This window comes from Mauremys reevesii, linkage group 5 (assembly GCF_016161935.1).
Source record: "Mauremys reevesii isolate NIE-2019 linkage group 5, ASM1616193v1, whole genome shotgun sequence".
NCBI lineage: Eukaryota > Metazoa > Chordata > Testudines > Geoemydidae > Mauremys > Mauremys reevesii.
In genome coordinates this window covers 137921406-137933252 of record NC_052627.1, presented here as the reverse complement: position 1 = coordinate 137933252, position 11847 = coordinate 137921406, and the positions used below count along the sequence as shown (strand labels likewise).

Genomic DNA, 11847 nt, shown 5'->3' with positions numbered 1-11847 from the left:
TCCAGTGGTAAACACCTGGTCAGCGCTTAATCAGTGTGTCTCCTGACCGAGTATGGGGGGGGGGGGAAACCACTTCAGCCGCTTTATGGTAGGGGACTGTTTTCCTACCCCCATAATGCTTAGGAAGCATAAAATCCCTAAACACCTCCTCCCATGAATGCTCCGCCCTGCTTCTCCTCCCCCCCTGCTTCCCACGAATGAGCTCTTCGCGCGGGAAGCCTGGGAGGGCTGAGAAGCAAGCAGGCTTCCCGCTCACACCCAGGAAGACGGAGCTCAGGTAGGGGTAGAGGGAACGAGGAGGGCCGTGCGCCCTGACCGGCTCAGGCCACGGCCCTCCCTGGCCCCGCGTCCCTCCTGAGCCGCCCGGCTCCGGCCCCGCGTCTCTCCCCGGCTCCGGCCCCGCGTCCTTCCCCGGCCCCGTGTCCCGCTCCGGCTGCGTCCCTGCCTGGCCTCGCGTCCGCCCGGCCGCTGCCGGCTCCGGCTCCGCCGCGCCCTGCCCGCCCGCGTCCCTCCCGGCCGCCCGGCTCTGGCTCCGGCTCCGCCGCGGCCCGGCCCGGCCCGCGCCCTTCCCGGCCACCGAGCTCGGGCTCGGGCTCCTGCCGCTGCCCTGCCCGGCCCGCGTCCTTCCCGGCCGCCGGGCTCGGGCTCCGGCCGCGGCCCTGCCCGGCCCCGCGTCCTTCCCCGGCCGCCAGGCTCGGGCTTGGGCTCGGGTTGGGCTCGGCCGCGGCCCTGCCCGGCCCGTGTCCTTCCCGGCCGCCGGGCTCAGGCTCAGGCTCCGGCTGCAGCCCTGCCTGGCCCCGCGTCCTTCCCGGCTGCCGGGCTTGGGCTCTGGCCGCGGCCCTGCCCGGCCCAGCGTCCTTCCCGGCCGCCGGGCTCGGGCTCGGCTCGAGCTCCGCCGCTGCCCTGCCTGGCCCGCGTCCCGGCTCTGGGCAGGGCGACAGCAGCGACCCCACATACCCAGATGCCGGGTCCGGGCCCGGCGGCGGCCCCAGCTGCCCGGCTCCAGCTCGGCTGCGTGGCTCTGGCCGCGCCCTCCCGGCCCGCCGGCCAGCCGCCAGGCTCCGCCACCCGGCCACCGCCATATTCTACAGCTCCGGGCTCCAGCCGCGATTCCTGCCCGGCCCCGCATCCCCGGGCTCCCGGCCCAGCCGCGGCCGGACTGTAGCACCGCCAGCCACGCCCAGGCAGCGGTAAGGGGGCAGGGAGGGGTGTTGGAGAGAGGGCAGGGGAGTTCGGGGGTGGGGAGTGGATAGGGGCTGGGGGGTCAGAGGGTAGGGAACAGGGGGATTGAATAGGGGCAAGGGTCCTGGTGGGGCAGTCAAAAAGGATCAGAGGTTGGATGGGGGCGGTGGGAGGCAGTCAGGGGCAAGGGTTCCAGGGGCTGTCAGGGTACAGGGAAGGGGGGTGGATGGGGCAGGGGTCCCTGGGTGGGGGGGCATGATCCCTCCTGGGGTGAGGAGGGAACCGGTTGTTATGATTTTGGCAGCTCATCACTGTCTGGACCTATACACAGAATGCTTCCGCCGACATGCACAGGCAGAAATTGTGGAAAAACAACATTGCTTGCCTCATAACCTAAGTCGTGCAGAACGCAATGCCATCCACAGCCTCAGAAATAACCCTGACATTATAATCAAAGAGGCTGATAACGGAGGTGCTGTTGTCATCATGAACAGGTCTGACTACCAGAAGTCAAGAAAATCATTATTTATTGGGTGATTGTGAAACAATAACTCCACGATCCAAGGATTTTATTAAGCGATAGACCTGGAAACATACAAATTACAGAGCCAGCCACACTGAGCGGCATAAGGGCAGCTGTCGCTGCTAAAGCCAGAAATATCACAGCAAGACAAAGCGTCCCTGCGATGCACATCCCATGCGGCCCCCTCCAGTGCACAGGGCTCCTCATCGGCAGGTGGCTGGAAAACATGCTCCATAGCTTGGAAATTAAGGCGCTTTCTCAGGTGCTGGGACCTGCATGTCACAGCCCAGCCCATCCATGGGCCCGCTTACAAATCCACCTGAAAGGCTCAGTGCACTTGTAATCATTCCACAAATTCCGCTTTCTTGGCTCGGTGTGAACACAGTCTTCTCCACCATCTTTGTTTGGATCGTGATTGTTTGGCTCATTCTCCGCCCAGAACCTACGGATCAGAGTGTTAATGTCTCAGGGGAGAACCACAGCCAATTCCTGAGCTCAGTTCTGCTCTGTGGACTCTGTTGCTGGCAGGGGACCAAGACACCCAGCAATGACGCGGTGAAGCGATGCACCCCACGGCCACCCCTCAGATTTCTCCACAGCTCTTGTGGCCATGGTAACGAAGGGCTTCTGACGGCCGGGGGTAGCACCTGCCCTGCGCCTGACAGGCCAGCAAAGAGCCAAAGTCAGTGTGTGGCTCCAAACACTGAGCAGCAGCAACTCGGATCTCAGTGCCCAGAACCAGAGCAGGTGGCACAGCACGTCCCAGGCACCCCCGGGATGGGAACGCAGGAACGGGGAGAGAGGGCAGCGGGGGTCAGTCATTAACTTCTCCCTGGCCCTGCTTATGGGCCTCGCCCACAGCCCCCTGAGGTCACTGCACCGACTGCAGCTGGCTCCCGCCATGCCCCGGCCCCACAGCCTCCCCGTGCCCAGCCTGACCGAGGGGAGAGCGCAGCGCAATCCCAAGGAGAGCGGGAACCTGCCGCTCACTCCAGACTCCCCTGGCTGCACTGAGTCGACTTGGGGCCAGATCCTCAGCTGGTGTAAATCCCTGTGGTTCATTCCAGTCAATGCCGAGTTACCCAGGGGAGGCTCTGGCCCTGGGTCTCAGTGGGCACTGAACACACACTCCGTGTTGAGGCTCCTGCTCTAAGCAAAGGGGCATTAGCAGAAATTCCTGAGAGGATTCACTGCTGTTGTGGCAGCACCCAGGGCCTCCCTCAGGATCGGGCCCACTGTGCCAGGTGCTGCATAGACACCAGGGGCCACACAGACGCTGCCCGAAAGAGCTTGTGACCAAACGTTTAATAAATAATCACGTCTCTCAAGCTTTACTCACCCCCTGCTTGCGTCTGCTCTGTATTCTGTGCCATCCGCCCAGCGCCAGCTGCCTTCTGTCTTCCTGTCAGTGAGTCCAATCCAGTGAGCTTCTCCCTGGGTCTTGCTGGAGAGAAACTCCTGCACAACACAGTTTGCAGCATGTCTGGGTCACCCAAGAGAGGCTGCAGGATGCAGCCGCAGCTGCCTGGGCTGAACAGATTTTGGGGGAGAGGAAAGGGCATCTGGTGGTGTGAGCAGGGCACTGGGCAGCGGGAGACGTGGTGTCCTGCCCCCAACGCTGACAGTGACTAGCTGGGAGACCCTGAGGGAGCCCTGGAGCAGCTCTGTGTCTGCGTCTGCATCTGTATCTGCCTGGGGCTAACAGCAGGGTCCTGTCTCAGAACACTCCCTCCACGGCCCCCTCAGAGCTGGGCTGCAGCAGGTACTGACGGGCACCTCAGAGTTCACACCAGCCCCCTGCCCTTGCAGGAGGCAAAGCTCGGAGCAGAGAACTGGGTGCAAAGTCTGGCCCTGCCGGAGGGTGGGAGTTTCCTCCTCCGAACGTGCCGCAGAGGCCTGGGGTGAGGGCTGCAGTGGGCACGTGGGGAGAGAGGATTCTCTGAGAGGTGCATGGCCCCTTGCACACAAGCCGTCCAGATACAGGCTTCTAGATTGTCCAGCAGGAGCTCAGGCCTGGGGAGAGGGATCAAAGGGGTCCTCACTGGGAAAGGCCATTGGGTTTGCAGGAAATGCTACATTGGAAGTAGTGAAAATCAGAAATGAGGCTGACTCCAAATCTCCCCACCTCCCCCCGGCACCCCAGATCCTGGCTCTGTTCCTCTGCCCATCTCTGTTTTAGATTGATGGGTGAATGCCCTGAGTCAGGTACTAAGGCTTCGCATCCTCTACGATAGTTTGCCAAAAGGCACATCGCAGAATCGGAACCTCAGCTGCCACCTGCCACCTCCTTCTGGTGTGAAACAAGGCACTGACCCATTATCCAAGCCCCTCGGAGCTTCCTGCGCTCACCTGTTCTCCCTGGGAGGAGACAGAGGTCAGGTGTGAGTTCCAAGACACACAGTACTGCTCGGCCTCGTCCCACGACTTTTTTCCTTGTGAAAAGTAATAGAGGTTCCGACCGTAAAACCTCCAGCATCCGGGTAACATGTCACCTAGGAGCAGAAACTGAGGTGAGACGTCCAGGCTAAAGTCACAGGGACACACGCAGGGAGCTCAGGGTTTCTAGTGCTGCATTTCCCCTGCCCTTCAGCTGCCCCCAGCCCAGGGAGCTTCTGAATCCTGATTCTCAAGCATCACAATAAGTAACTTTTGTGGCCACATGATGGATCCCACAGAGCGCTGCAGAAAGCAGGCACCACGGGGTCATTTCCCCAGCACTGAAATGCAGCTGCATCTGGGCTGGAGCATGGGCGTTGGTCCCAGTGCAGAGCAGCACGGCTGTAATGGGAAAGGGGAGACTCACTGTGTAGCTGAGCTGGCAGGGGGAATTCAGGAGGGGGAATGTAGCTGCCGAAGGTGGAAGATTCCCTGGTTCAGTATCAACAATTTTCATTGATCATAAGTGGTGAAGGTCTCGAGTCTTTTGCAATTTGGCACCTCCCCAAACACCCTGCCAGGGGCACTGGCTCAGGGATGATTCTGAAAGTAATGCCCCATACGCTGAAATGCCAGGGTTACTTTCTGCCTGTGACCTGACGGGTTTGGAGCGTCTAAGAAGAGCTGACAGCTGGGTGCTCCCATTAGGCTAACGAGGCCTAGAGTGTAATTTAACTCCACACCCATCACCACAGTGTGGGCCCAGGTGCAGCCACCGGTGATTTTCAATGGAAGAGAACTCGGTGCTGGAGAAAGTCGCTGCGTTGTCAGCCTGGGAGCCTGAAATCCTTCGTTCATCCTCAGCACCAGCAGAAATGGCACCAGCCAGCACTGCAGCTAGTACTTACAGCAGCGACCTTGCACTGCTGCTCGCGCTGCACTGACGTCCAGCTGGGCTTTCAGCAGCTTGACTCCTGCCTGCGCTTCATCCAATAGCTGCAGACCTAGAAGAAAGTCACACCGACGTCAGTGGAGATGCAGAACACTTGATTATCAGCACGTGCAGTAGAGCAGCACCTGCAGGCCCCTGTGTGCCAGGCGCTGTATGGACAGGAGGGGACAGTCCCTGCTCTCAACAGCTCACAGTCAAAATAGACGCGAGGTGGGAGAAATAAAGGATGATTTTCCTGCAGGGGAACTGAGGTGCAGGGAGAGGTGCCCAAGATCACACAGGAAGTTTCCAGCAGAGCTGGGAATTGACCCCAGCTCTCCTGAATTCTAGCCCTGTCCCCCCAATCTCCCCAGCCACCTCTTCCCAATTGCTCCCCCCTTGTGAGCTGTGAGTGGGTCCCCTGCAGCATGGGGCAGAGCTGGGGCTGCAAGAACATCCATGGCCCCAAGCCCTGGCCCCGGGCTCCAGGCCGGGATTTTGAACAGCCCAGCGTTCAGGCGAGTTCTGTGCCGGGGTTTAGTTCAGGCCCATTTTCTGACTGGACGCTGAATAACCTGATCCATGGACGGGTTTGTATGTGCAGCCCTGTGCCAGACAGACAGACAGTTGTGAGACGTGGCCACAAGGGGGTGCTCTGCCTCCAGCAATGGGACTGTGGCAGGTACCCAAATTATTGGAGCTGCACAGGGAGGGCTCCGGGACTGGGGGGCAAATGGAGACCCACGAGTGCAGCTCCACTGACGTCCTGCTTACACCAGGGTCTGAATTCGGCCCCTGTGTGTCTCATGAGCTGCATCCGTCTTTCTCGCCAATGCAACCCTGACAATACAGGGGCCAAGGTGAAAACTATGGAGTGAAGGGAGCAACAGTGAAAGGACGGAAGATGGTGACCACTAGGCATCCTGCGCAGGAGCATAGGGCAGATGCAGCCAGCCTGCCACTGCCAGGAAGGGAGCTAGGAGGGAGCCTGGAGCAGCCACCCGTCCCTGGGAACAGAGCCTCCGCTGGCAGAGGAAGTTGCGGAGCAGCAGCTCATTAGATAGGGGACGGGACCACCTGGCAGGGAAGTGTATGGAGGGGAGCAGGAGGATGCCAGGCACCCACCATCCCTGTAGGCAGGAGAGTGCTCAGCTTCCAGGCCAAGGGAGGGGAGCTGACCCACCCTGATGCCTAAGACCCTCGTCCTGTGACTTACTGTCCAATCCCTTTGCTGACGCGTCCGAGGTGTCATCAGGCTGCAGAGAGACTTGGAGCATCTGCACCGCTTCTTCAACCGCTTGCAGCTTGCTCTGTGCCCGGAGATCTAGAAATCACACGTCTGCAGGTCAGCGACCGAACCGAACTGCGGCTGGAGACCAGCCACGCACAGAGAAGGAACATGCTCCGAGCGCGAGGCTGTTCTCTATGACGTCTTTTATTTTAATCTTGGACAGCTTCCCTCCCGAGGAGGGACACCGGCACAGCCAAGGCCCCTTTCAGGGCTCTCTCCTGGTGTATATTACACCGTCTTAACGTAGGGCGTCAGCTCTGTGGATCAGGGAGCTACAAACTCCAGGATAATAGATTGAGATTAAATCTCAGGACAAACTTCCTGACTGTTTGACCAGAAAGACGATGGAACAGACACCTCAGGGGGTTATGGAAGCCCCTTCAGAGGCGGTTTTCAAAAGGAGGCTGGAGCCGTCTGTCTGGGATGGGTCAGACACAACAAATCCTGCATCTTGGCGGGGTTAGACTAGATGCCCCTGCGGTCCCATCTCACCTGATGGTTTTGCGATTCTATGACCTCATTTTACTGTGTGTTTGTGCAGCACCTAGCGCTATGGAAAGCAGGACCTGGGTGCAGCTTCTGGGCACTGTGACCGTCAAAGTGCTTATTAACAATCCTGACAGCTCCGCTCCTGGTGTGTCTCAGGGGCTGTCTGCTAACAGGCGGCCCAGACCCTTAGAAGTGTTCAGGCACCAAACTCCCAGTGATTTCAATGGAAACCTGGAGCCCAAATGCCTCTGAGGATCTGGGCTTGCAGACTAATGGCCAGCTGCTCAGATGGTGTCAATCTGACTTCAGAGGAGCTACTTCAATTTATACCTGCAGAGCATCTGTTCCTAAAAATCAGCCTTTCACTCCCTTAGTGCTGCAGGGTCAACACAGCGATGCCCCAGGGAGCCAGTTTCTCTTCCAGCTTGTGCATCATCAACAGACCTGTGAGCTAAGTACTGCCTGCGGAATCTTTCCCACAATCCATCGTACGTCTCTGGCTCCTTTTACGGCAGGATCTGAGCACCTCACAGTCTTGAATACAGGGCCGGCTCTAAGCACCAGCAAAACAAGCAGGTGCTTGGGGCAGCACATTTGCAGAGGGTGGTATTCGAGCCATCCTTTCTTCTTCTTTTTTTTTAAACTCATGTCCTCCCCTTTCACAACCCTGCAGAAGCAGAGCCAGGGAGCAGCTGGGGATCCAGCATGGGAGGTGAGAATCCATGGGACCCTGGGAGCTGTAGTTCCTTGCCTAGCTCCCTGTCAATAGAGCCAGCCCTGGAGCAGGGAAAGAACTACATTTCCCAGCAATCCCTTGGTCGCTGTCAACAGGAAAGGGAGGGGTAGGGAGTTAGGTAGCTGAGCCGTGCTGCAGCTTGCTGTGAGTCGAGAGCTGCTAGAAGGGGTGGCAGTGTGAATGGGGAACAAGTGTGCTCAAGGAGTAGAAGGCTTTGCCCCAGATATCCCCTTCAGAAGACTTCCCCAGACTGGATTAGGGATAGTGGTGTGACCTCACCTTGCAGCCCCCAAAGAAGGAATTAGGTGGACTAAATGGACAGTGCCCTTCTCTATCTGAAGCCTAGCAAGGGAGATACATGGATCCCACTAGAATTTAACATGAAAAGTAAGGGAGGGGAAGCTCTGGACCTGGGCATCCTTAGATTCAGTACCAGGCACTTAGGAGGATTTCCACTTCTGAGCCATGGAAGCAGAAATTGACTTTTCCTTTCCAGATGTAGCTAATATTCAGAAAGGGAATCTAGCACCTGCCTTCCAGATTTGAACCCCCTCAAAGTTCAGGAGTGCTCAAGCTCAATTTGGGCAGCTGTTCCTTCATTTCTCCCAAATCAAATACACTGATCCACTGTAATTTGCTGTAGAAAAAGTAGGATAAAGATGAGCAAGAAATGCTTCCCAGTGGTTATTAGGACTGGAATTGCTATTTTCAACAGCCATTGCCTTTTGTTTGTTTGTTTAAAAGGAAGACAGTGATATTGCATTGACAAATTCCCCATAGAAACAAAGAGTGGAACAAAAGAATAATAAAGGCATCTCAACTTTTCCTCATTTATGCAGGACAGTCTTACAATATGCATCCAGATATCCTCCAATCACACAAGCTGAAAATGGTTCCACTTTACTGCAGTTCTGTAACCATATGGGAATCAATCCTGTCCATGTTCTGTGCACATCCAAAATTCCTGTTGGATGACCTGCCCTGGGAGCAAGTTACCAGTTACCCAGGGCTGGGACAGCAGGAGGGTGCAGGTTATGGGGAGAGCCCAGGGCTGGGGTAGCAGGGGGGTGCGGGTGGGGGGAGGGCACTGGTAAGGGGGAAAGGAGGGAGCCCAGCACTGGGGCAGCAGGGGGTGCGGGTGTGGGGGGCAGCCAATTTTTTTTTTGCTTGGGGCAACAAGAAACCTAGAACCGGCCCTGCTTGAATATATCATTTAATGTCACACAACACCCCTGTGAAGTAGGGAAGTCTCCTCCCCCTGTTTTACAGGTGGAGAGCTCGGGCAGAGACAGGTCTCATAGACCTTACAGCCAGAATGGCCCATCATGATCATAATCTGACCTCCTGCAGGCCACAGAACCTCACCCACCCACTCCTGTAATAGGCCCATAACCTGTGGCTGAATTACTGAAGTCCTCAAATCATGATCTAAAGACTTCAAGTTACAGAGAATCCACCATTTACACTAGTTCAAACCTGCAAGTGACCCGTGCCTCAGGCTGCAGAAGACGACAAAAAACCTTAGGGTCTCTGCCAATCTGATTTGGGGGAAAATTCCTTCCCGGCCTCACTGAAAGGTGGATAACGGGAGACTACAGTTAAATGGGAGACTACAATGGGTCATGCTCAAAGGTGAACAGTCAGGCTGGAGGGAGGTTACTTGGGGAGTTCCTCAGGAACCGGTCTTAGAACAAATCTTATTTAATGTTTTCATTAAAGACCTTGGCACAAAAAGGGGGAGTGCGCTACTGAAATCAGCAAATGACACAGAGTTGGGAGGTCAATATCCAGCGTGGAGGAGAACTGGAATATTATACGAGTAGAGCTGGACGGCCTTGACCCCTTGAGTAGTAGAAATGGGATGAAATTTAGTAGTGCAAAGTGCTAGGTCATGCACATAGGGATTAACAGCAATATTAATCCCCATCTTCTCCAATTTGACTCATAATTTCCCATGTGGAACTGTATCAAATGCCTTGAAATCCAGATAGATGAGATCTACTGCATTTCCTTTCTCTACAAAATCAGTTATCTTCTCAAAGAAAGAGAAGGTTCATTTGGCATGATCTACCTTTTGTAAAACCATGTTGTATTTTATCCCAATTACTGTTAATCTCTATGCCCCTAACTACTTTTTCTTTCCTAATTTGTTCGAAGACCTAGAATACAATTGAGGTCAAACTAAAAGGTCTGTAGTTTTCTGAATTACTTATACCTGTTTCTAAAATATAGGAACTCCATTAGTAATTCTGCAGTCATAGGGTCTGACCCCTGAGTTTATGGATTCATTAAAAATCCTCGCTGATGGGCTTGCAACTTCACGTGCCAGTTTCTTTAATATTCTTGGATAGAGGTTATCCAGGCCCCCCAGTTTGGTCCTATTAAGCTGTTTGAGTTTGCCTTCCTCCACAGATGTGGTAATTTCTACTTCCATATCCTCGTTCCCATTAGCCAGCCTGCCACTACCCCTAAACTCCTCATTCCATTTATTAAAAATGGAGGCAAAATATTTCTTTAGCATTCGCCCATGGCTAGATTATCTCCAATCTCCAACACACCCTCCGTGTTGGGCAGTCCCTTTTTGTTTATATAGCTATAGAACCATTTACTGTTGGTTTTAATTCCCTTTGCAAGGTCCAGCTCTGCTTGGCTCTCAGCAGTTCTCACTTTTCTCTGCACTTTCTGATCTCCAAGATGTGGCTTTCCTTGCTGATCCATCCCATCTTCCATTCCTTGTAGGATTTCTGCTTTCTCTTAATCACCTGTGTGAGATGCTTGTTCATCCAGCCTGGTCTGCAACTCTAAGTTTTTCCCCTTGCTTGGGATGCAGGCGTCATAGAGCTTCTGCAACTTGGACTGAAAGTAATTCCAAGCCTCCCCCACTTTCAGATCCTTGAGTCCTTTCGCCCAGTCCATTCCCTTAGTTAATTGCCTTAATATTTTAAAGTTTCCCCTTTTGAAATGAAGGCCCCTACTTGCAGACCTAGTTTTGTTTATCCTTCCATTTAGTTGAAACTGAATCAGCTCATGATCACGCGAACCAAGGTTGTCCCCTACAGCCAGTTCTTCTCTGGAGGTCCTCCCGACTCACCAACACTCAATCGAAAATGGCATCACCTCTTGTTAGTTTGGTGACTATGTGGTGAAGAAATCTGTCAGCTCTCACAGCCAGGAAAGTGTGGGCACTATCATGATGATTAGCACTTGTCCTCCAATCTATATCCGGGAAATTAAAGTCTCCCATAATCACACAGCTCCCAGGAGTATATATGTCATTAAAGGTATTCCAGAGGTCTCTATCCATATCTACATAGGATCCTGGGGTCTGTAGCAGACCCCAAGCACTATCTCAGGGGAGCCTCTGGTAGCTTTCTTCCCCAAAGTGATTTTGACCCAAACAGTCTCTCATTAAGCCGTTCCAGCACTTCTGATTTCTTTACAGTCAGTCTATCTCATCATCAATATACAACGCTCCTGCACCACTTTCACCTTCATTTCTGTCTTTCCTGAAGAGCACATACTCTCCATTGTCTGTACTCCAGTCCTGGCTACTATTCCACCATGTTTCTGTTTTCCCTGTAACATCTGGTTTCACTTCCTGCACCAGTAGATCTACTTCCTCCATTTTGTCCCCCAGGCTTCTTGCATTGGTGTATAGACACCTTAGTTGTTTAAGAACATAAGAACGGCCGTACCGGGTCAGACCAAAGGTCCATCTAGCCCAGTATCTGTCTACCAACAGTGGCCACTGCCAGGTGCCCCAGAGGGAGTGAACCTAACAGGCAATGATCAAGTGATCTCTCTCCTGCCATCCATCTCCATCCTCTGACAAACAGAGGCTAGGGACACCATTCCTTACCCATCCTGGCTAATAGCCATTAATGGACTTAACCTCCATGAATTTATCCAGTTCCCTTTTAAACGCTGTTATAGTCATAGCCTTCACAACCGCCTCAGGTAAGGAGTTCCACAAGTTTTGTGAAGAAGAACTTCCTTTTATTTGTTTTAAACCTGGTGCCTATTAATTTCATTTGGTGACCCCTAGTTCTTGTATTATGGGAATAAGTAAATAACTTTTCCTTATCCACTTTCTCCACATCACTCATGATTTTATATACCTCTATCATATCCCCCCTTAGTCTCCTCTTTTCCAAGCTAAAGAGTCCTAGCCTCTTTAATCTCTCCTCATATGGGACCTTCTCCAAACCCCTAATCATTTTAGTTGCCCTTTTCTGAACCTTTTCTAGTGCCAGTATATCTTTTTCGAGGGGAGGAGACCACATCTGAATGCAGTATTCAAGATGTGGGCGTACCATGGA

The 11847-nt window shown here is 54.1% G+C and overlaps 1 protein-coding gene across 1 annotated transcript in view; it reads right to left on the bottom strand.

Annotated features, from left to right (window-relative positions):
• Positions 1 to 1774: 1774 nt before the first annotated feature.
• LOC120406889 (C-type lectin domain family 4 member F-like) overlaps positions 1775 to 11847 on the bottom strand; it is an 88774-nt gene continuing 78701 nt past the window's right edge. Inside the window, exon 6 of the mRNA XM_039542064.1 lies at positions 1775 to 2147. Coding sequence (XP_039397998.1) covers positions 1985 to 2147 — 163 coding nt within the window. The 3' untranslated portion in view covers positions 1775 to 1984. The remainder of the gene's footprint in view (positions 2148 to 11847) is intronic.